This window comes from Pygocentrus nattereri, chromosome 3 (genome assembly GCF_015220715.1).
Source record: "Pygocentrus nattereri isolate fPygNat1 chromosome 3, fPygNat1.pri, whole genome shotgun sequence".
NCBI classification, from domain to species: domain Eukaryota; kingdom Metazoa; phylum Chordata; class Actinopteri; order Characiformes; family Serrasalmidae; genus Pygocentrus; species Pygocentrus nattereri.
Genome location: NC_051213.1, coordinates 5,353,785 through 5,379,522, shown reverse-complemented (window position 1 = coordinate 5,379,522; position 25,738 = coordinate 5,353,785). Strand labels below are relative to the sequence as shown.

At 40.4% G+C, this 25,738-nt stretch overlaps 1 protein-coding gene across 1 annotated transcript in view; it reads right to left on the bottom strand.

Moving 5' to 3' along the window:
• Positions 1-25,738, bottom strand: part of LOC108412107 (very-long-chain enoyl-CoA reductase) — a 45,879-nt gene that overhangs the window by 16,903 nt on the left and 3,238 nt on the right. The window contains exons 2-6 of the mRNA XM_017684008.2: positions 25,175-25,225; positions 21,029-21,080; positions 19,838-19,882; positions 11,555-11,658; positions 1,964-2,079 (exon numbers count right to left, since the gene is read on the bottom strand). Coding sequence (XP_017539497.1) covers positions 1,964-2,079; positions 11,555-11,658; positions 19,838-19,882; positions 21,029-21,080; positions 25,175-25,225 — 368 coding nt within the window. The remainder of the gene's footprint in view (positions 1-1,963; positions 2,080-11,554; positions 11,659-19,837; positions 19,883-21,028; positions 21,081-25,174; positions 25,226-25,738) is intronic.

Genomic DNA, 25,738 nt, shown 5'->3' with positions numbered 1-25,738 from the left:
ATTAACTTGGCCTTAATTGACTCATTTGGAATGATGAGTTGTTACCTGATGGCGATTCCCAAGGATAATAACCTCTCTGACTGTTCAAACTTTGTGCTAAAACTCGACAACCACAGGCTCCTCTAAGTAGCTGGCTGAGAATCTGAAAATGAAGGTAGTTGATGCCTACAAATCAGGGAATGCTATAAAAAGATATCAAAGCATAATTTCTACTGTCTGAAATGTAACTAAATGGCAGATAAGGGGAACTGTGGACATCAAGTTAAGATAGAACTGTGTGTTTGCTGGCCAGAACGGCCAAGCAAAACACCCATACAACAGCAAAGGACTTGCAGGAATGTTTAGCGGAGACAGGAGACAGGAGTGGTACAAGACAGGAGGACAGCCTTTCTCAGCTTGTTGTACTCCAGCTGCAATCGAGCTGTTGGGCGGCAAGCTGGGCTTCCCCCATGGGCAGCAGTCGGATGGCCCAGTCCTTTTTCGGCCACGCCAAGTCTTCCGTTGCTCTCTCAAAGAGCTTCACGAACGCTTCCTGGTCGTCTTGTAGAGTCATCTTCGAGATGGACATGGTAGCCGGAGCTGGAGTACTGGTGGCTGTCAACAAGCTCCAGAGAAGCTTCCTGTCCACCTCTTGGCCCTGAGCCAGGGCCTCGAAGCAGGCCTGGTTTTCCTGCTGGATAGATTGATGCTGTGTCTGCTGCAGGAGGGAGAGTGCTTTGACTATTTCTCCAAGAGGACTCTGTGGTGACATTCGTCCAAAACTCCTGGGCTTCCGCACCACTGTAACCACTTTAAGGATGGGTGGAGGAAGGACGCCTGAGGCAGGTGTTGAGACGTAGAGCTTTTTTAATTATTTATACACAACACAAAAACCACTCAGCTTTTCGGTCCACAGACAATTTAAGACAAGACACTTGCTTGGATTTTTCAGTCCTTTCTTTCTTTTGCTCAGCTCAGCTCAGCTCAGCTCAGCTTGGCTCTCACACCTTCACAGGTCTCCTTTTCTCTCTGGGTTCTGCCACCTAATGAGGGAAGAGATGATTATAAGTAGGTTGGCAGAAGCAAGACACAGGTGAACATCATCATCTTAGCCCGACTGGCTTCTCCGCCCTGCATTCGACGCTCTGCCACACCCTCTTCCCCACAGAGGCATTCTGGACACAAGTGCTGAGGACTGGGTAAGAAGTAAAAATAGAACATATGTTAGGTTCAGAGGAAAAAAATGGAGCAGCATTTGATGAAAAGAACACCTTGCCAACTGTCAAGTATGGAGGTGGCTCTATTATGCTTCAGAGTTGTGTGGCAGCCAGTGGCTTGGGAAACACTGCACGGATAGATAGAAGAATTGATTCCACTAAATATCAGCCAATTCTGGAAGAAAATGCAACACTGAGAAACTAAAGTCAAAAAGAGGCTTCTGCAACAGGACAGTGACCCAAAACGTACATCAAAATCCAACATGAACTACTTCCAGAAACACAAGCTGAAACTACTGGAGTGGCCCTTAAAGTTCTCTAACTTGAACATCATTGGAAGTAAGTGGGTAGATCTTGCTGTGCATGAAAGGTGACTCAAAAATATTGCAAAACTAGATTTGCTCTGCAAGGAAGAGTGGGTGAAAATTCATAAAACAGAAAGACTGCTACCGGGCTACAAAATCTGCCAAAGGAGGTGTTACTAAGTACTGACCTAGTAGGGTGTCCTAACCTTTGCTCATGCCCAAGTTACTGTTAATGGAATATAGAGTGCATTAATATTAGCAGAAATATCCATAATCCATCCAGTTTCTAAGCCGCTTCTCCGTCAGGCTTGCGGGGGCGGGGGGGGGGGTGGGGGTGGGGGGGGGGTGCTGGAGCCTATCCGAAATATGCAGAAATATGTTTTTTGCTGCAGAGGTTATGCATAACAAAATGTGTAATTTGGCCAGGGCTGCCCTAACGTTTGCATACATCTGTAGGTGTACCTGACCACAGGATGAGGACTGCTGGTGAAAGTGTATTTATGGGTGTAGATGTAGGGAACTCGGAAGTAGAAAAGAAGGTATATCAAGAGGGGTCCCACATACTCCAACAAAAACACCTGTGGATGAGAGAGAACAATATGCATCAAATACCTGAAGTCAAATATACGAAACCATCTTGTATCTTATGCTTTAACAGACACATTTACACTATATTCTAAGTGCACTTCTTCAACTCTATCACTGTGTGTGCAAATTGGCCTAAACACAGACATAGTACCTCAAAAGTAACGGATAAAACTACAGAGGAGCTCCATAGTCCACCCAGCTTGAAGTGTGTTAAGCTGCCTTCGTTGTTTATGGTCTAAAACAGAGAGTTTAAGCTCAAAAGTGAGAAGTCTGACCAATCACAGATGGTGAACCAATGTAATGTAGTAGAATGAAATGAAACCCCATAACAATGAGTAACTAAATGTGCTGACTATCACTGTATTTGAGGAGAGAAATTATGAAAGACCTTCAAAAACATCATCAAGGGCATTGTAAATCAATAAGAGCCTAAAAGAATCAGTCCTTTCTCCTGCTTTGCATCCTCTACACTGTAAACAAGCAAATTCCTGTGCTTTTTTACAGAACAATTCAGTTATCGTATCATTACAGAGCTTTTTCAGTAAATTCAAACTGTGTGTAGTGTGTCAACGCGACCAACGGTCGCTCTCTCCTCAACCCAAAATTTCTTCTTCTCGCCCTCTTTATTGCGGCGGCACCTCTGTGGTAAATATCATTGTATCGTTGTTGCTTGTGTAGGTAAACTTAACTAAAAGACTACCAGCTAGTATCACAAAGATAAATAATCCCATTTACCCAATTTAATATAGACAACAACGAAGTAACGTTACACTGGCTGTGGGTTAGCGTTAGCCGTAGTCAGATTTTCTGGACAGGCTAACGTTAGTGTTAGCGTTAGTGCTACTGTCGCTTCTTTGGTAGCTAAACATCGACGTAGTTTTGACACCGATGATCTTTGCAGCAATGAAAGACTGAAAACGTGAGCCTTTTTACATTCGAAGGGGAAAAACGTTCCCCAGAATGGGCAGACTAAAAGCTATCAAGGTAGCTAACCCTAGATACAGCTCATCCAGCAGTATCAGCTAGCGTTAGCTAAGTTAGCTCAGGCCAGAGTACACCAACGGGCCAAATAGGAGCAAAGACTGGTTTTCATTTGTCCTTAAATATTCCGAAAAGACCTGACGAGCCTAATCAATCGCTCCAGAATCTTTAGACTAGCAAGCATGGACATGGCACCACCAGTTCAGCCTGCATCTTCTCCTCTTCCTCATCTGACTCCGCAATCTGATAACCCATAAAAATCATAGTGATAGGCTCACTGCAGTCCAGCTCAGACGGGATGGAGTTGAAGTCCACTTTTGAGTAAATAGGAGAGGTTCTCTCATATTCTAACTCTGAATTGGATTCTGGAGTGAAATTTTGCTGTTCCTCAGGTTCCTGGATGAGCTCTTGTTTGTTTAAGTGCTCACCACCACATCCTTTGCTGAGATTTCTGTTTCTTTACATTTGAAACACTACCGAACTCACAGGCGTCAGATTCCCGTGTGGTTTTCCAAAGTGTGGAAGAACTCAATGTTCACGTGACCAGGGCTCACTATAACTTCAGAGCGTGCTCATCGAAGTGTGTCTGCTAGGTTAAAATGTGCATGGGAGTTGTGTAGCAAGGAATGTGAAAGTCTCAAGGCGCTTGTATCTCACTTATGTGCTCATTTGCAAGAGGGGCTTACTGATACTTGTCCTGTCCAGTCTTGCAGTAAACATTTTAAACTGTCTCTTCTCATGTGGCAAGATTTCACAAAAACTGGGATGCAGCTCAAGTTGCTTCTACTCATCTTGCTGAAACAATAGAACGTTTAGACGACTTCAACTAGAAGTTGTTCATGCAGAGCCACATATTGAAGCTGAATTAGAAATACCAGTGACCGACCCTCTTGATAAATACACTGAAAACTTGGCTCTCTGTTTTCTTGGCCCTGCAAGCAAAGCATATGGTCCCTGCATCTACAGTAACAGAGATTGCGAGTGAGATGAAAACACTACAGGACATCCAACATGAATTTACAATTAACAGGTTAATAACAGACCTACAAGAACTTGGTGTGCCACAGCATGCTTTGCAAGAGTTTGGCAAGAAGCTTTACAATGACGGTCCTCTACAAAGAGCATTAGCCACACACCATAGGAGACTTCAGGTTTATAAGAATAGTTTCAACTTTGTTGAGCCACTGCACATTATGTTAGGCCATAATGATAAAGGTGAGAGGAGGCATTTTCAGTATGTTCCTGTTTTGGAAAGACAAAGCTATTTTAAAAGACCAAAGGGCATGTCAGCAAACTTTAAACCCTCTTCCTACTCAAAGTGGTATGTTCCGAGATATTACTGATGTATTTGTCATAAAGGACAATGTATTTTTTTGCTCAGATCCTCATGCTTTAAAGGTAATGTTATTCCAGGATTCCTGTGAGGTTTGGAACCCACTGGGATCAGCTAGACAAAAGAATAAGATGCTTGCAGTGTACTATGCAGATTCAGTTAGTTCTGTTATGTGTAGAGAAGGACTGTAAATATCTCGGTGCGAGCAGAGTCTTTGAAAGATTACTTTCTGACTTGTGTGAGTTGGAGAATAATGGCATAACTATAGAGGGCACAACATCCAGAGGCTCAGTTGCCTGTATTGTTGGTGACAACCTTGGGTCACACTCTTATTGGTGGCTTCTGTGAAAATTTGAGCTGTTCTGAATATTTCTGCAGATACTGCCTGATAACTAAAGAGGAGTTTCAGTTAAATTCTCTTTTCTGTGCATCACAGAGAGACCCAAAGAGGTACAATGAGTGCGGTTTTTGACTGATCACCAGGAACAGACGGCACAGACGTCCCTTGCATTGCCCATGATTTGTTTGAGGGTGTAGTTGATTTCGATCTGGCTCTGTGCCTGCAACATGTTGTCAAAGAACAATTGTCAAAAGGTTTAGTTTTGAATGTCTTAATGGTGAAAGTGCTAACAAACAAGTTGCTGTTCTGAGTAAAGGACATAAGCTTGGAGGACAAGCCTCTCAAAATTGGCAGTTGCTACGTTTTTTGACAGTTTTGCTGCATGACAAAATTGTGGACCCAGATGATGCTGTGTGGCAGATGCTGCTTCTATTGAGGAACGTGGTTGAACATGTTTGTGCACCTACCCTCTCTGAACCTCAGATTGCCTATATGAAAGTCTTAATTGAGGAGTATGTGGAACTGAGAAAGGTGATGTGTCCACAGCACAGATTAAGACCAAAACATCACTACCTTCTTCACTATGCTGACTTCACTGTGAAGTTTGGTCCACTTATACCCACCTGGACGTTACGTTTTGGCAACAAGCACAACTACTTTCCTAGCCTTGGAATCTATGAAATTAAGGACAGTCCGAATAATATTACAGGTTCAAAGCTAGATGTTCTTGCAGATTATGTCCCTCACAAATGTTTCCATAGAGGTGCCAAAATCTTTTTTCCACTTAAGCATGTGCCGCTATAGAAGCCATCTGAGGTTTAATCAGTGGAGCCCTGCCATTGCTTGTGGAGAACCTCCTTGATAAAGTGATTGAAAGACTACAAGAAATTGGTGTTTCTCAAATCGGTGACCTATATTTGGTGACAATCGAAGATCTTGAAGGTGTCCTGAAGCCAATACAGTGTCGCAGGCTGATTAAAGCATTCTCTGCCAGTAAGTGTTTTTCTTTTTTCATCCTTTGTAAGACTTCTAACGTTTTGAAGTTGAAATTGTTTAACGAGGTTAATGGCTTTACACTTACAGCTTAGAAATAAGGTTCTATCTGTGTTCAGTGCAGTTTTGAGATTGTAAAGGTCAAACATTTCAGAAAAGAGAAACTTGTACATACAACGTCAGCAAGATTTACCGTGAGAATTTATTGTGCTATGTACAATACATGTCTATGCCAAAAGCAGTATATGTTAAATATACTGTGATCAGTCATTATAAGAGGGGGGGGGCATGAAAAGCTGCAGAGTGTTCAGTAATAAAAATGTATTCATTGCAGTACATCATCATTACAGATTTTTTTGCAGTAGTAATCAGTATTAAATGATTAACTGTATGCACGGGTCAATTTCGGCAAAGATGTCTCATGCAACTTTCTAATTCTCAGCTGACAAATTGTTGGTTTTGGTTGCACTTTTCTGGCGTTTCTAGTTCGTATTTCTTGTTTATATTGATAGTGCTTAACCCTTTTTAATGCAAAGTGTTTTATGAAATTATAGTATTCTAAACTTGGAACTTGGCTGAATTTATTATACCGCAGTTGACTAAACGAAGGTCATCATTTTATCAGGCAGCAGATGTATTTTAAATGCTTGGATATATAAACTAATAATCTTGTTTGTTTTATTTATTCTGCTCTCAGGACCTCAGAGTAATTCAGAGCCATGTAATGTCCCAGTTACGGTGCAGCTCCATTTGGCTTGTCCAGACTCCTTGACGTCTGCATCACCTTGTACAGCCACACTGAGTGACTCGTAACAAATTCCATGGTAAACTACCCAGCGAGCTTATCAGGGTATTGAATGAAAAAGAGAGGCCAATGCCAGCGCTCAGAAAAGAGATGATTCGCATTGTGGATGATGATCTTCTTGCCAGTGGATCTCGTCCGGGTAGAACGAGGTAAAGGCACGTTGCCCAGCAGATAGTGGAACGATTTCCCAAATCTTTCTCTGATGTCAGTGGAGACATTGTTGTAGGAAGTGGTTATGATTCTTTGTCTAAGACAAACTGCCCAGACCTTCAGTAGACAAGCTGGTGAGAGAGCCCCAAAGAAGGCAGAACTTTCAGACTAATATGGCTGTGTGGAGTGGCAGCCTTTCCCTCCTGTTAATGATGAAGACTATGAAAACAATAGGGATTGAACTTTGCAATTCTCACAAAGAAAATCTGCTATCTGATGCACATGTAAAGCAACTAATGAAGGAGAGATTACAGGCAAAGGCTGGACATTAATAATGAAAACACCAATGTGAACACACTGATGGAAAATGGCCATATTTATTTGAAGCCTCTGGTCTTTTTGACCATTGCGAGACACTTATTGGCTTTGCAGTCCAAGTAAAACTTGCTGAAGAACTCTCTAAAAAAGGCCAAGTGGTGAAAGACCTCATTCAAACAAGAGAAGCAAGTGCTGGTGACATGATGAACCGAGGACCTTTGAAAATGCCAAGATGCCTCACAAGTTACTTCAAGGAAAAAACAGAGGTCCTGTTGGTTGCAAACAAGGGAAATCTACATTTGAATGTAGAATTAGGATTTCAGCAATCCTTTGGGATGTAGATATACTGTGCACCACATTTAATGCGGTGCTTCGATTTGGTACAAATTCACTTTGGTTTCTTTACAACAGTATAACAGTTTACTTATTTGAATATTAGATAAAACTAAAACAATGATACAAAACTCAAGACATCCGTTGTCTTTATAGGATGGCCAGAAAGAACTACCCAGCAGTCCTTGCAACATTGTCGTTGGTAAGTACAGAATACGTATTGTATCTTGTTTCTGAGAACTATTAATAGTCAAACGTGTAAAAGTGAAAATATATTCATCATTTTACCTTTTACCATTTTCAGTCATGTGAATGATTTCCTCAGTGACAGCGTTCATTTGTGTTTTACTTTGAATATTGAATATACATTTGTTATGACTTCTGATGACTTTACTGATAAGGGCAACACTGAAACTGGGGAAACCACTTCAAATCAGTTTATTGTGGTGGAGAAGAACACTGGTGCTGGTGGCACCTGTCTGGGTGGTACTCCACTCATAGGTAGCAACTACCGTTCTTATTCAGTGGTCCTATTGTCTTGCAGCCTGTGTCCTCTGATCTCAGTAATGTATCCAGGGGGTCATTCTGAACCAGTTAAGAGGGCCTGCTGCTGAGCCTCTTCTTAATCAGCCAGTAGTTCCAAAAGCTCATCAGTCCTGTGCTTCACTTTGTGTAGTTTGGCTATGAGCTCAACTTTGCCTGCATGTAACTCTCACTGCTGCTTACTGTGATACATGCAGAGACATGGCTTATCAAAGCCATGAGGCAGTCGTGGGCTGGAGGTTAGGGAACCAGCCTTGTGACTGGAAGGTCGCCGGTTCGATCCCCAGAGCTGACAGCACATGACTGAGCCCTTGAGCAAGACACCTAACCCCCAGCTGCTCCCTGGGTGCTGTGGATAGGGCCCCCTAGTGTGTATGTCTTCACTAGTGTGTATGTGGTGTTTAACTTCACGGATGGGTTAAATGCGGAGGTGAAATTTCCCTGTTGTGGGACTAATAAGGGTCTCTTAATTAATCTTAAAGCTGTATTTGAATCATAGCAATACATGTGCACGTGTAGCTGGGCTTCAAGCCGATGTTTAATACATTATTGACACCTATTAGAGAGATACGGAGTTGTAGTAGCATTTTGTAAATGTAAAATAATTTCGTTCTTCAGGGCGATTTTGAGAATTACTGGAAATATCAGCAAGTTTTCTGACTGTTAAATGCTATTTGACAGCTATGTACAGCTATGATTCTTACATCTTACTCCAGTTTACTTCTCATTGTTCTTTCAGATGAACACCGTTATAAAGTCGCTGTAGACCGGGTTATGACCATAGTCTACATGTTTAGCATGTTTTACTTGATGAACATCAAATATCCCAAGGAAGCAGCCCTTACTTTGGAGTTCATTCAAAGGTAAGTGAAGTCAGACTTAAAGACCTCAGTCTTGTACACTTTACTGTATTTTCTGCGCTTTCATTCTTGACATAACTCATGAAGAGGGCGGCAATTAGCTAAGCAGGTGTGTTAGAGCAGAATATACATTTTAGTGTTTTCCTGAAAATGTATTTATTTTTTACTTTTTGTGTTTGTTTCTGTTATGAAATTTTTTTTTCATTATGTGTTAAAAAATAGTTAAAATAAATCAGTTTTCCTTGCCACTCTAGGGGTCTCCTGGGGATCAACCCTGAACGTGGCTCAAAAGCTGAATCTAAGTGCAAGAAGCACTGCAAAATCAATCCTAAGCTCCTGAAAGTCCTGACGGACCTCAGTGACTTTCAGAATCCATTCAAAATTTAAATGGACAAGGTAAGCACCGTGCAGATTTTTCTATTATAATACTATTATATTATTATATTATTATATATTATACATGCATAATGCTGTATAAAACATTAAGCAACAATAGTTAGCTTTAACTTTAAGTCTTTTTTTTTGTTAATAAATACCCGCAAGAGATTTGTTGGAGGATGTACTGTTCTATGTTGATAATAAATGTGAAATATTTTAGATTTGAAATGTAATCTCGCAAAATTTAGGCTATATGTAGTTTTGTTGTATTCATTTTTGCACGCAGTATTTTAAGACAGCAAACAATCTTATTTTCCAGATTTCCTACCGATTTGCTTCCATAGGCGAAATCTTAATATAATTTTTAGTTTGAGTTAAACGATCCGTAGCTTGGAACTGTGAAAACTCGCTATTACATGCTTAATTTTTTGTAATTGCAATGGTGATTGCATTCTCAGTTTTTGCACACTTCTTTATAGACTTTATAATACGTCTATAAACTATATAAACTTTATATGTAGTTCAAATGTCGCACATCATCTTTTTATCAGCCAGTGTTTAAAATCTGCGTTAGCCCAGAGGGTTAATCTGATTAGACACACTAAGTATGTGTGGGTAGTAAATATAAGTGAAGTATGATTAGAGTGAAAAAGGCCTGTAAGTGAGTAATTTAGTCATTATAAATATTGGTTGAAGTAGTTTCAGTAATGTGGTAATGTATTAACGGTAACAGTTGATTTAAAGTGATAATTATTCTTAGTGTTATATTTGTACCCATTAATATTTCTGCTTAGTTCTGCTGTTGGGTAAGTGTCCCTAATGAGGTAAACTAAACATTTGTAGCTAAAAAGTTATAATATTGATTTTATAGTAATATTTTCTGGCGTTTTGCATTAATGAATTGTTTTTATTTAAAGATAGAAGTACATAAAAATGTAATAACACATGCCTACGTTATTCCATAAATTAGTGTAAGATGAAAGCTGATATACCTTTTCCCCATCTTACTTTTAAGGGATTTGGAGCCCTCAGATGCTGCACGATGGATTCATTTAACAATTTGAAATGTAGTGTTAGGATGAGACGTCCTAGTTATGTGGCCTTTACAAAATCTTTGTAATGTTGAATTGTTAATGGAAAACATACGTTTGTTTTGGACACATTTTAAATATGCAGGAGGTCGTTTTTGATATGTAGAGCTTATAATACATGGGTTGATGTTTTGAATAACAGTTGTTGACCAGCATTGTTCTCCTGCTAAATTTAGTTCAGTAAATTTATTATATAAATTTAATATAGCAGTAAGCTATATTAGCAGTATATAGGAAAAAAAGTGTTAATAGTATTCTTGCGCCTACATATTTTAAAAATTTTGTAAATTTACAAAAAATTTCTGTTTAATTGATGAAAAAAAACTGTGATTTAATTTAAAAAATCTGTAAAAAAAATTTTTTTTGTTAATTTATGGAAGAAATCTGTTTAATTGAAGAAGGAACATTCTGTAAAATAACGGAAAAAATCCGGGTAATAAACTGCCAGTACATTTTCTGTAATTTTACAGATTTTTTTTACAGTGTAACTTATATGATGGATCTGAAATAACGGAAAAAATCCGGGTAATAAACTGCCAGTACATTTTCTGTAATTTTACAGATTTTTTTTACAGTGTAACTTATATGATGGATCTGAAATAACGGAAAAAATCCAGGTAATAAACTGCCAGTACATATTCTGTAATTTTCCGGATATTTTTTTTACAGTGTAGACGTGTAAGCTGCAGTGAATTGTGCGATGCACAGGGAAAGTAATTGACTGCCGGCTCTCCACCCTCGACACAAAAGAGAGCGAGGAAAATCCTTGCTGACCCCTCATGCCATCCCCATTGAGAGAGGGACTGAGTCATAAAGTGAAGATTAACTGCTACATACACAGCTTCTCTCCACAGGCCATAATCGTCTTAAACAAGGGCCTTTTTCACAAGCCTCCACAATGGTCAGCTGTATGTCTGCATTAACACAATGGACAGGTGTATTATGTATACATGGAACTGTGTTCTCTGGAGTGATGGAGCTCCATCATCCAATACCTTTGGGATGAGTTTGTGATCAACAACTGCCCACCCAACATCAGTACCTCACCTCACTAATGCTCAATCAAATCCTCACAGCAATGTTCCAACATCTAATGTAAAGCCTTCCTACAAGAATAGAGGCTGTTACTGCAGCAAAGGAGAAACAAACTCACTATTAATACCCTTCATTTCAGAAGAAACGCTGGATCCACAGATGTCTGCAAACTGTGGAGAACAGAGTGTACTCAAAAAGCAGTTGAAAGGAAAGATCCTAAATCAGGACTAATCCGGAGATATCACATCACTGTTGCTATTCTCAGTGTATCATTCTGTTCAGGTCATTTCTGTCACTGCTCTTACCATTGTCCAGCCTAACTGTGGGCCAAGGTCTCGGAAATAGAGCTTGGCTGTGGTGCCAACAGGGAGATTCTGTAATACTTCATCATCTTTAAGCACATTTCCCTCTGAAAATACACAAACACAGCACCATTTACTGGCCATGATGACTCAGAGTTCTCAAATGATTGTAAAGAATTTCAAGGTTAGTCATATTAATCATCTTAAGCCAGTTTAATTGCATCAACTTTAAGCTACATTCTATCATCCTTTGTAAAGTAATATATTGTCTTTTGTTGTTTACTCAGGATTGCCAGTTTATAAGTGTGCCTACACTCATTGGCCATTTTATCAGAAACACATGTTAATGTACATTATACACTCACCGGCCACTTTATTAGGTACAGTTCAGTTGCTTGTCAACACAAATGGCTAATCAGCCAATCACACGGCCGCAACTCACTGCATTTAGGCGTGTAGAGGTGGTCAAGACAACCTGCTGAAGTGCAGACCGAGCATCAGAACGGGGAAGAAAGGGGATTTAAGGGGCTTTGAACGTGGCGTGGTTGTTGGTGCCAGACGGGCTGGTCTGAGTATTTCAGAAACTGCTGATCTGCTGGGATTTTCACACACAACCATCTCCAGGGTTTACAGAGAACGGTCCGAAAAAGAGGAAATATCCAGTGAGCGGTCAGTTGTGTGGACGAAAATGCCTTGTTGATGTGAGAGGTCAGAGGAGAATGGGCAGACTGGTTCCAGATGATAGGAAGGCAGCAGGAACTCAAATAACCAACCAGAATCTCTGAGGAACGTTTCCAACACCTTGTTGAAAGTATGACATGAAGAATTAAGGCAGTTCTGAAGGCAAAAGGGGGTCCAAACTTTTACTACCAGGTGTACCTAATAAAGTGGCTGGTGAGTGTAGTTTTCCCAGTCACAGACTGTGGCCCATCTGTTGCTGCACAATTTAAGATCCCCTCATCCTCATCCACCAAAGGGACCACCATGAGAGCACCACCAAGCAGATCTTATTTGGGTGGTGCTCCATTGCTAAATTTCCTTCAGGATCAATAAAGTATCTATCTATCTATCTATCTATCTATCTATCTATCTATCTATCTATCTATCTATCTATCTATCTATCTATCTATCTATCTATCTATCTATCTATCTATCTATCTATCTATCTATCTATCTATCAGCACAGCAGTAACACACTGACATGGTTGTGTGGGTGTGGTGCTGGTATGAGTGTATCAGACACAGCAATGTTCCTGGACATGTCATTGTCACTGCTGGGTTCAGCGTGGATCACCACCCAAAAATATCCAGATGAGAGTGGCTCTATGGTCAGAAACTGACCACTGATGAAAGACTAAACTTTTAAACATTTTACACTTTTAGTCTCTGACCACCTCAAATCAGCCTGCAACTGTTTTACTTTATTTCTCTTCGATTTTAATATTATTTTGCTGTATGTTTTAACTATATTTTAACTGTTGTTTTTATTATGTATTGTGTTATTATTATTTTATTTATTTTATTCTTTTTTATTGCCAATTTGTTTTACATCTTTCTATTTCTTTATTTGTTTCATTACTTGTGTGTTTTATGTACAACCCCATTTACAGAACAGTAACATTGGGAAATATGCAAATCATTTGAACCTGATATTTCACTGAAAATTATACAAACAGAACATATCAAATGTTGAAACTAAGAATTGTAATTGTTTTTTTAAATATATGCCCATTTTGAATTTGATGCCAACAACAGTTGGGAGGGGGGCAATATAAGGCTGGTGAAAATGAATAATGCTAAAAAAACACACCTGATGGTTGATTGGCAACAGGTCAGTAGCATGATTGGGCATAAAAAAAAGCATCTCAGTGGAAATCACTGCATGGGCTCAGAAACACTTCTGAAAATTACTGTCTATGAAAACAGTTCATCACTGCATCCACAAATGCAAGTTAAAACCAAATATAAACAGGATCCTGAAATGCTGCCACCTTCTCTGGGCCTGAGATCATTTAAAATGCACTGAGGGAAAGTAGAAAAGTGTCCTGTGATCTGATGAATCAGCATTTGAATTTTGGAAATCATGGACGCAGTGTCCTCTGGACTAAAAACCACTCGGCTTGTTATCAGCACACAGTTCAAAAGACAGTATTAATGATGGTATAGGGGGGCATTAGTGCACATGGCATGGTTGACATGCACATTTGCGAAGGCACCAGTAATGCTGAATGATACAGTATCTCACAAAAGTGAGTACACCCCTCACTGACACATCTGCCGCCTGCCATTCTCCTCCCCACCACAGGAGGTCACCGTCTCCCGAATACTAGGCATTTCTTGATCCTTTGACCTCGTTAGTCTGCCGTCTTGTGTATACATACCCTGCGTTTGGTTTGGTTTGGTTTTTCCACAATTCTGGGCGTTTATGTTTATGATTTGGTTTTCTGGTGTTTTGACCTTGCCTCTTGGTTTGTTTTTGACTACTCTTTTGGATTTGCCCTCTTTGGATTTGTCTGCTTTCTGTGGCCTGCTTTTTGGATTTCTGACCCCCTGCTTGTTATGACCTACCTTGCATCCGGAATTAAACTTGCACTTGACTCCTGCCCCTCGTGTGAAGCAGTTTGTGACACTCACATTTCTAGAAATATTTTAATTTTCTTTTCGTGGGGCAAAACTATAGAAATGAAACCTGGATATACAACCCCAATTCCAGTGAAGTTGGGACGTTGTGTAAAACAAATAAAAACAGAATACGATGATTTGCAAATTCCTTTCAACCGATATTCAATTGAATACACTACAAAGACAAGATATTTAATGTTCAAACAGATCGCACATACACACATCGATTAGGTGTAACATTATGACCACTCAATAATTCACTCAATTTGAATGTGATGCCTGCAACACGTACCAAAGAAGTTGGGACAGGGGCGTGTTTCCCACTGAGTTACATCACCTTTCCTTTTAACACTCAATAAGCGTTTGGGAACTGAGGACACTGATTGTTGAAGCTTTGTAGGTGGAATTCTTTCCCATTCCTGCTTGATGTACAGCTTCAGTTGCTCAGCAGTCCGGGGTCTCCGCTGTCGTATTTTGTGCTTCATAATGTGCCACACATTTTCAATGGGAGACGGTCTGGACTGCAGGCAGGCCAGTCTAGTACCCGCACTCTTTTACTATGAAGCCACGCTGTTGTAACACGTGCAGAATGTGGTTTGGCATCGTCTTGCTGAAATAAGCAGGACATCCTGAAAAAGACGCTGCTTGAATGGCAGCAGATGTTGCTCCAGAACCTGTATGTACCTTTCAGCATTAATGGTGCCTTCACAGATGTGCAAGTTACCCCTGCCATGGGCACTAACACCCCCCCACACCATCAGAGATGCTGGCTTTTGAACTTTGCGCTGAAAACAATCCAGACAGTCCTTCTCCTCTTTGGCCCGGAGGACACGACGTCCATGATTTCCAGAAGAGTTCACTGACAGTGGTTTTCTGAAGTGTCCTGAGCCCATGTGGGAATATCCGTTACAGAATGATGTGGGTTTTTAATGCAGTGCCGCCTGAGGGGTCGAAGGTCACGGGCATTCAGTGTTGGTTTTCTGCCTTGCCGCTTACTTGCAGAGATTTCTCCAGATTCTCTGGATCTTTTGATGATATTATGGACTGTAGATGATGAAATCCCTAAATTCCTTACAGTTGCACGTTGAGAAACGTTGTTCTTAAACTGTTGGACTATTTGCTCACGCAGTTGTTCACTAAGTGGTGAACCTCGCCCGTCCTTGCTTGTGAACGACTGAGCCTTTCAGGGACGCTCCCTTTATACCCAATCATGACCCTCACCTGTTTACAGTTAACCTGTTCACCTGTGGAATGTTCCAAACAGGTGTTTTTTGAGCATTCCTCTACTTTCCCAGTCTTTTGTTGCCCCTGTCCCAACTTCTTTGGAACGTGTTGCAGGCATCAAATTCAAAATGAGTGAATATTTGCAAAAAACAGTAAAGTTTATTTGTTTGAACATTAAATATCTCGTCTTTGTAGTGTATTCAATTGAATATAGGTTGGAAAGGATTTGCGAATCATCGTATTCTGTTTTTATTTATGTTTTACACAACGTCCCAACTTCACTGGAATTGGGGTTGTAATTTAAAGTGGTCAGTGTGCAGCTTGTACAGCAGTGCAGATTTACTGTCCTCTGAAAAGAACAACACACAGACATTAATATCTAAATAGCTGGCAACACAAGTGAGTCCACCTCACAGTGAACGTGTCCAAATTGTGCTCAAAGGGTCAATATTTTGTGTTACCATCATTATTATCTAGAACTGCCTGAACCCTCTTCGGCATGGAATTCACCAGAGCTGCACAGGTTGCTACTGGAACCCTCTTCCACTCCTCTATGATGACATCATGGAGCTGGTGGATGTTAGGGAGGCGAACCCAAGTGCAGAACTGAAACCCGGCAAAAACAAAAAAAACAAAAAAGAGATATATGGGGCAACGGAGTGTGTGGTTGATGTTGCTAATAACGAGGTGACCCGGATTGAGGTTCAAACCACCACTGTAGTGGTCAGCAGTCTGTGGCATTACCACTGGACCACACAGGTAACCATGGACGAAGCGCCTCAAGGAAGGCAGAAATGAGGGGGCAAAAAAAGGACAAACCAAGGCGACACCAAGCACGGTGTGCTCAAACAAAGGCTGAGTTAGCGAAAGGGGAAAGGATAGGTAAACAAGGTGCTTCCTCTTGCGAGTGCACGAGGAAGGTCAACTTTTGCTGCAACCAGTTTGCTCTTCCAGGAGCAAAAACCTTTATAGCGTTTAGCAGACGCTCTTATCCAGAGTGACTTACAAGAAGTGCTTTGTCTATCAAGAGAAAGTTTCTTTGCTAGTTACCAATAAAACACCTTTGGATTTCGTGGCGATTTCTTTTCTCAGCCCTCTTTTATTTTTCTCTTTCGTGTTGGGGCAATTTTGTCACGTCTCTTTTCTTTTCTTTTCTTTTCAAATACTATGTACCGTACTGGTCACCCCTCCACAAAGGTGTGATAAACATTTAAAGTGTTTGCCCACACCTTAAATAGGGAATCTCCCAGGTGCGTCAAGTTAGCCCAATTAGTCCAAGGCACCTTGCCGCCATCGCCCTCTGCTGGCAGTGCAGTTTTCGAAGGGATGGGATCACGCTCTGCTTCAGAATGTCATAGTACATGTTGGAATTCATGTTTCCATCAATGAATCACAGCTTCCCAGTGCCAGCAGCAATCATGCAGCTTCAGACCATGATGCTACCACCACCATGCTTCACTGTAGGCAAGAGACAGTTGTCTTGGTACTCCTCACCAGGGCGCCGCCACACATGCTGGACACCATCTGAGCCTATCTTGTTTATCTTGGTCTCGTCAGACCACAGAACATAGTTCCAGTAATCCATATTCTTGGACTGCTTGTCTTTAGTAAACTGTTTGCGGGCTTTGCATTGTGCATTGCTTGTGTGGCGTATGATCTGAGCGCTGACAGGCTGACCTCCCACTTCTTCAACCTCTGCAGCAATGCTGGCAGCACTCATGTATCTATTTTTTGGATATGACGCTGAACATGTGGACTCAGCTTCTTTGGTCAACCCTAGAGACCTGTCCTGGAAAATCACTGTATGACCTTGGCCACTGTGCTACAGCTCAGTTTCAGTTTACCAATTTTCTTATAGCCTAGGCGTCTTTGTGGAGAGCAACAATTCTATTTCTCACACCCTCAGAGAGTTCTTTGCCATGAGGTGTCTTGTTGAATATCCAGTGGCCAGTATGAGTATGAATTGTACCCAAAACACCAAATTTAACAGTCCTGCTCCCCATTCACACCTGGAACCTTATAACTCTAACAAGTCGCATGACACCAGGGAGGGACAACGACACAATTGGGCACAATTGGAGTGGAAGAGGATTTCAGTAGCAACTTGTGAAGCTCTGGTGAATTCCATGCCCAAGAGGGTTGAGGCAGTGCTAGATAATGGTGGTCACACAAAATGTTGACACTTTAGGCACAATTTGGACGTGTTCACTGTGAGGTGATGCCAGCTCACTTGTGCTGCCAGCTATTTAGACATTAATGGTTGAGTTCTTTTCAGAGGACAGTAAATCTGCACTGCTATACAAGCTGCACACTGACTTACAGAGTGTTGTCAGAAGAGGAGGTGATGAAACACAGTGGTAAACACTCCCTGTCCCAACTTTTTGTTGTTGTTGTGTTGTTGGCATCAAATTCAAAATGGGCATATATTTTTCAAAAATCAATAACATTTCTCAGTTTAACATTTCTTATATTTTCTTTTTAGTATTTTCCCTTAAACATATGGTTTAGATGATCTGCATATCATTGCATTACATTTTTATTTCTTTCTGCACAGCATCCCACGTTTTTTGAGGTTGTATGTTATCTGTGTCTAATCTGTTATTTATTAAGCTTCTTTTTTTCGCATATTTTTATTAATTTCTTGACCTTTTTATTAAATGTTTGCACTACAATTACTTTTACTTTTTAGCACTTGTAATGTGTTTGTTTTCCCTATCCGACTTTTCCATCCTTGATCTGATCTCCGTATTAGCTCGACTACATTGTAAATGAGGGTCTACCCCAATGCACTCTGGGTTTAAATATAGATTGATTGATTGACTGACTAGACTAGCTCAAACTGTGCACGGACACAGATGTGCTACAGTCTCTAACTGTACAGCAGCAATGTGGAGCTACAAGAGAGAGGTCTCTGATAAAGTGGACAGTAAGTGGACACAGTGTTTACAAACTCCAGCAGTACCTGATGTATCTAGTCCACTCATACTGACATCATACACTCACTTGTTTAGTCCCGCTCCCGCACAATTTCATCCTGCTCCCGTTTGTCCTGCTGCCACCTGAAACCTAAACATTTTTGGCCCAGGCCTGTGGATAGTTAGTGTCCATCTGTGCTAGTCTAGCTTGAAATGACTGCCATATGTCTGAATTGCCTTTAATTGTGTTCATTTTCATGTATTTACCTTTATTAAGAGATTTTTTTTCCCATAGCCGTTACCTGAACTCCTCCTCTCCTCTATCTCTCAGGAATGCAACTGATGTGTTTCTTCACTATTTGCAATGTGTTGCTTTAATTGTTATTTTGGTGTTGTATATTATTTACATATGCTAATTATTAAGCGATTATCATTTTATTTCGGCTATCCATTAACTTGTGGGATTTCTCTACACATATGTGTTGTCCTGCTTTTTTTTGTGCTAGTAAACCGTCCCACCTCCACACTGCACTGCTGAAAATGATCCACCAGTCAAATAATATCTGATCTGTGGGGGTCCTGACCACAGATGGACTACTGTCTATAATAGTAGAACTACAAAGTGCACCTATATGGTGAGTGAAGCTGATTAAACGTACTATTATTATTATTACAAATGTTATTATAATGTCCCAATTTCTACCTTCTGTAAATATTAATGTATGTATCTGCAGATATGTACATGAAAAGTATCAGATCAGAAGTGGCCAGTGAGTGTATAAGGCTGCTGTTTCTGATAAACTGGCCAGTCAGTGTAGATAAAGTGTGTAGGTACCTAATAAACTGGCAAACAAGTGTCTGAGTGGCTTTGATTCAGCTTTTTATATGTGATGGCTGTCTAACCAACTATTCTTCACATTCATAGCAGAGCAGATAGCAGTGTCACTGTTTTATTGCTCGAAACGTACATTTCCTCAAAACATCTCAAGACATGTTTTCCACAGCTTAGAGATGAATGGTGGTGTCTGGGTTTTCTGAATACTCTCTGATAGCTGGGGATATTACACGCTTCTTTTTCTCTTGACATGAACAGATAGTGCTTTTATTTTAATAGACGCTATGATGAATTAAGGTCTGTGCCAACTAAGACAAGAGCATTTGAAAGAGAAACTCTTCAAAGTGGCTCTCAAAGGACTCGAACGCCTCCACCGGAACAAAGCCATTAATTTTATAACAGCTCGTTGTCTTTGAATCTCCAGCTGACCTTTTTTAACCCGCTTTTTAGACGACATGAAAGAAGAATTAAAGAATCATTTTTAGAAGTCTTGCGGGAAGACGTTAACCCAAATAACTGACGCCAAGTCGAGACTCTTTCACACGGTTTGTGTTCGATATCAAACCTGAACACCTGAACAGACAGGTTATTTTTACAGCCTATAGAGTTCTCATTGCCAGCAGTGTGTTCCTATGATATTTAGTAATGTTATTAGGTTTTTATAAAAACCTGGAAATGGCTGTCACTTACTAGGATGGAGTTTGAGGGCTTGTCTTGCAGGATACCATTGTGGATCTGAGAGGAAGAATAACAGCACATACAAATATTTTTACATTGCAAATAAATGAATATTAAAGCAAAGGATGTAAAACGATCCACCTCAGATTAGTTTTGGTTTAGTTTGGACTGGTTTTCTCTACAGTATCTATGTAGATGCAGCCAAGTGAGCTCTCCCATTGGTTAGGACTTCAGGAGCTGAACTGAAGGCCTTACATGTTAGATTACTGTCTTAAAAAATGAAGATGTTCCATATATTTCACATTTTATTCTTGACTCCGATTGTAATTTTAACACTATAAAGTTTGGTCAGTAGGGGGAGTAGTGCTCTCACTGTCCCACTCAAACTCCGCCTGTGAGCTCAGACATTGGCTCATGAGCCCCTGAATTTTTCATTTTATTAGGTCCCTACTGAGACATCCGCAGAGATAAAGCTGTGCTTCTTGGAAATTATATATAAATGAAGTGCTGGTAGGCTGGCGCTTGATTTCACGCACTGACGCTGATTCCTCATTTGCACTCAATGCACTCAGGCTAGTCTGTCATCTATTTCTAGCAATGTGCTTTTGTTATTGTTTTCATTTCTGTCTCCTGTCCTGTCCTGCCTCATTGTTATCTGTCCCACCTGTGTGTTGTCTATCGCCCTCTCATTAGTCCCAGGTGATTTTTTTATCAGTATATTTAAACCCCTATGTTTGCTTTGTAGCTCATCTTGCATTGCCTTTGTGACTGTTTTTGTGAATTGTACCTTTAGCTTTTATTCGTCCTGTAGGTTTTTGCTTTAGATTTGTTGTCCTGTGTGTTTGGTTCTGTTTTATTTCTGTTATTTGGTTTCTTTGGCTCTTTTCTGTGATTTTCCTTACTATGGATATCTTGTCAACTCGTCTCATCTACTCACTTCTTGGACTGTTACTGTAAGTCGTACATGCATCCAGCCTCATCACTTCCTACGTTACCGCGGCCAAATGTTCACTCTTTTTTACACAGCCTTGATCAGTAAGGGCCAAAGAGAGTGAGAGCAATTTCAGGATTCATTTGTTACAGGATAAATTGATAAATGATATTGGATTAGTGGCACCTGTAATACATTCTGTAGTGATCAGTATAAAAGTCATGTTGGATAACATGCCAGAGAGACAAAAACTATCATTTAATGAAACTTACATGACTTGTGGAACAATCCTTTGATGTCACAGATAGTTGAGTGTGGTTCCACCTGTAAACAAACACAAGTACAACTGACTCTCCACATGCAGCTAACAGCCACTGTAGTCCAGCGCTTCATTCATTATACAGAGAATGAATTCATAGTGACAACCTAATATCATCCAAAATGAGCTGAAACCGTGACTGGAAAAGCAGTTCATGGGGTTTAATGTAATGTGTTTCAATGCTTTGTGACAGTGTTTCATATACAGTGTGTAAAGGTATAAAGTATAATATTGTAAAGTATAGTATACTACATGAAGGTATAAAGTATTATATAGTATAGTGTAGGTCAAATCAAATCACATTTATTGTCACATCACATTTACACAGGTGCGAGGGTGAGTGAAAATCTCTGGTGCGTAACCCCTTGTAGAATTTAAATACACACACACACAAACACACACACACACACACACACACACACATATATATATATATATATATATATACTGACTCTAGATATACACTGACCGGCCACTTTATTAGGTACCTTGCTAGTTAAAGGTCAGACCCCCTTTTGCCTTCAAAACTGTCTTAATTCTTCATGTCAGACTTTCAACAAGGTGTTGGAAACGTTCCTCAGAGATTCTGGTTGGTTATTTGAGTTCCTGTTGTCTTTCTATCATCTGGAACCAGTCTGCCCATTCTCCTCTGACCTCTCACATCAACAAGGCATTTTCGTCCACACAACTGACCGCTCACTGGATATTTCCTCTTTTTCGGACCGTTCTCTGTAAACCCTAGAGATGGTTGTGTGTGAAAATCCCAGCAGATCAGCAGTTTCTGAAATACTCAGACCAGCCCGTCTGGCATCAACAACCACGCCACGTTCAAAGCCCCTTAAATCCCCTTTCTTCCCCGTTCTGATGCTCGGTTTGCACTTCAGTAGGTTGTCTTGACCACCTCTACACGCCTAAATGCAGTGAGTTGTGGCCGTGTGATTGGCTGAGTAGCTATTTGTGTTAACAAGCAACTGAACACCTGTATGTACCTAATAAAGTGGCCACTGAGTGTATACACATATACACAATATACACTAATATACAATAGCATTGTACTATTTCCAATGTACAGTTGTACAGTAATAAGTTATGAAATAAACCTATGGCATATACTGTTGTACACATTTTTGTATGTGCAGTTAGTGATTCTGAGGAAGATGAATAAATTAGATGCTGGGTAAAATATTAATATAGAAATCTTCCAGATTATATAAGATATGGATACAAGATGTACAAGATGTCGATCTGTATGTGCAGGTATAGGTTGGCTGGGTAGAAGTTACAGTAAGAAATCAAAGTGAGTCTGAGGTTGGGATGAGGTGTGGATTGTCCATGGAGATCATCATGATGATGACTCAGAGGTGCAGACATGCCTATAGACTGATATATCAGTACTACGGGCTGTTCAGCAGCCTGATGGCTTGGGACAAGAAACTGTCTTACTGTTTCTGTACTTCATGCTTCGGTTGTAGTAAAGTGCGGTGAAGTATAATATAGTATGTGAAAGTATAGTACAAAATAGTGTGTTATAAGAAAGTATATCAAACTGAAAATCACTGGGGTTTTTATTTTTACTTGTGTCAAATAACATTTTGTTCTTTTGGTTCATCTCCTGTGAGTTTACAAGAAAAAAAGTGACATGTAAATAAAAAACATTGTATGTATTTACATTTATGGCGTTTGGCTGACTCTCTTATCCAGAGCAACTTACAATTTGATCATTTTACACAGGGAGGCCAAGGTGGTGTTGGGAGTCTTGCCCAAGGACTCTTATTGGTATAGTGTAGGGTGTTTACCCAGGTGGGGGATTGAACCCCAGTCTACAGTGTAGAAGGCAGAGATGTTAACCACTACACTAACCAACCAACCACTAACCAATGTATCAAACACCTGGTGGAATTTCTCCTTTGCCTTTTGACTCTCACTGGACTCCATACTTCTCAAAGCAGGAAGTGGGAAATGGAGGGAAAGAGGAGATTTGAAATCACTCACAGGGAGGTAGTGGGGGTTTGGTCAGTCAGGGGGAGATGGGTCCACATCTGCTGCGTTATGTTTGACGCTCAGTGAAATTTCACGTTAGTGATGGACTGTGAACCAACTCTTCTCCCAAGCCTGATCATGGAGTCCTAAACCTCTGAGGAGCATTTTCACTTGAGGCTTAAGGTTTAAGATGGAGTTCCAGATACAGGATCCTCGGTTTTCATGGGTTAACACTGGATTTTCCTGACCACTCATCTATCTAACCTTTGTTGACAACAGGTGAGTGTACCCAATTTATTGTATATGGAGCATTACAGGGTTGGTTGAATCCGTTGTTGGGCTTTTCAGCTGATGTGTTTGTTTGGAACTCCTGCATTGTTTGTTTTCAGGTTTGTTTTGGGCTAATCAGTAAAATTAATTCATATTTATTTTTTATTGTATATTGATTACTTAGAAAAGGTCATTCTTTAGCTGTATTAACCCCTGCTTGAGTTCTTTTGTTTTGTTGTCCCAACCATGTTCATTCCCTGGCTTCATTTCTGCTATGACCTACACTTTTAAAGATGGTTCTTCATGGGTTCTTTAGTAAAGAAAGTGGTTCTATATAGAACCATGAACAGTCAAAAACTTGTATGATTAAAGGGTTCTTTGCATTGCATGAAAGGGTTCTTCTGATGGAGAATGTGGTGATGGTTCTATATAGTACAAAGAGGGGCTCTTCTATTGTGATGATGTCAAGCTTTTAACAATAGAAGAACCCTTTTTGGTGCTATGAAGAACCATTTGTGAGAAGGTCAACCAGAGTTGGGAAGGTTACTTTAAAAATGGATTTTGTTAGAGATTATTACAGACCAATTTGACTATAATCTGTAACCTAATCCAGAGGATTACTCTACTAAGGTCACGTAATCGGATTATGTTCCTTTTCTTTTAAAGCAATAAGCTATAAGAAGCTGTGGGTTACTGCAGTTTTATCATGGGAAGGACATTCCTAGGCATGGTGTGAAGTGTTAAACTCCCTGATAAAATAATTTATATTATTATATTAAAGTTCCTTTAGATTATGGCATCGTTGCCATGCAACCATGGACTGAAGGAGGAGAACGTTTGGTCACCCATCGCTGTTTATTTTGGTCATTTCATGACTTTTTAAAAAACTTTTTGTCCCTTTCTTTGGTCACCAAATTACCACAGCAATTCTTCACCACCACCAATACAACAACACCCCTCTTCTCACACTGGGGCTGAATCTCAAATGGCTACTGCTCCCTACATAGTGCAGGATTTAAATACTGGATCCTGCAGCCCAACAGACCAAAATACCACACTTGATAAATTATGCGCTATTTGGCTGTAGAGGCTAGATTTCCAAACCTTCATAGCTAGAACACTGTTTATGATTCAGCCTCGGTTTGACGTGACTTCAGACTAAAACGCAACCATTTGAATTGTGTAAGTCATTCACGTGACATTTGTAGACTTTTACACTGCTGTTTTACTGTAAATCACACTGTACGTGCTTTAATTCAAGCCTGTGATATTAATGATGGAGATGTTTAGGCTGTTAGCTCTTTTAGCCTGTAGGCCAGCTGACCCACCTAGGTCTAGATAAGAACATAGTTCTAGATAAGAGCATTTATTCCATTAACACCACAAGGGTTTCTCCATGCTCTGGTGCAGTAATACAGAGTTCGGTCACTGTAAGGTGGTCATGGAGTGGGTATATCGTGTGTTTTACAACGGCTTCGAACGCTACTCGGCCAATCAGATTTTAGGATCTTAACTATCCATTTTATAAAATGAATTCAACTCCAGAGAAAAGCAACTTCATCAGGACGACCTCCTGATAAAGTTAACAGAAATGCACAGTAACTGTAGGATTGCTGTATAACAGTCTGTCATATATTTGTTGTTTTAAAATATTTGTCCTATATTTTGATGGAATTGATCAAGTATTCAAGGAAGGAAGCAGTTTTAAGGGTGAAAAAAAGAGCCGGATTTTCATGAATCTGGCCCCAGCTTTGGGAAATCCTGTTCTATGAGACGCGTAAAACTGTATTTCTATGAAGTTCTACTCATTTTACGTGCAAACTCTACCTCTAATGCTGGTTCTACTCACCTTGTCCAGAAAACACAGCTGCTCTTTGGTTCTAGCGTCCAGAATCTCCACCTAAAAGAACACAGCCTTGATGTCAGATAAGGACGGACACTGTGTAGCTTTTTTGCTGAATTAAAGAGGGCTTGGCCTCAGGGTGGGGTCATTCAGCCCCATGCCTTCGCTCTGTAGGTCAGAGATTGCTGACCTGTTAGAAAGGGCTAAAGGTCCTGGTAGACACAATTAGGTCTGCTAGAGAACGGCGTGAGTGCAGTATGTGAACGAAGTGAGACAGACAACCGTGTTGGGAATACGACATGAATTCCGCAGTCTGCAAAAGTGCAAATTGTCCCTGTGATGAAGTTTGCTCACTTTGTCGCTCCTGCAGTGATGGATTGTTTCACAAACGTGACCTTTTTGCTCATCATGGTTATGGATCATGCACGTGTCTTTATTGATTCGGGAAATGAGGCTGTGGGTCCTTTCAGGACAGAGGTGTGCTCATTAATGACGGAGGGTAACATGACCTTGGAGCTAAAAATAATACACTCTTAAAAAAGACGGCTCTTGGGTCTTCATAGAACCATT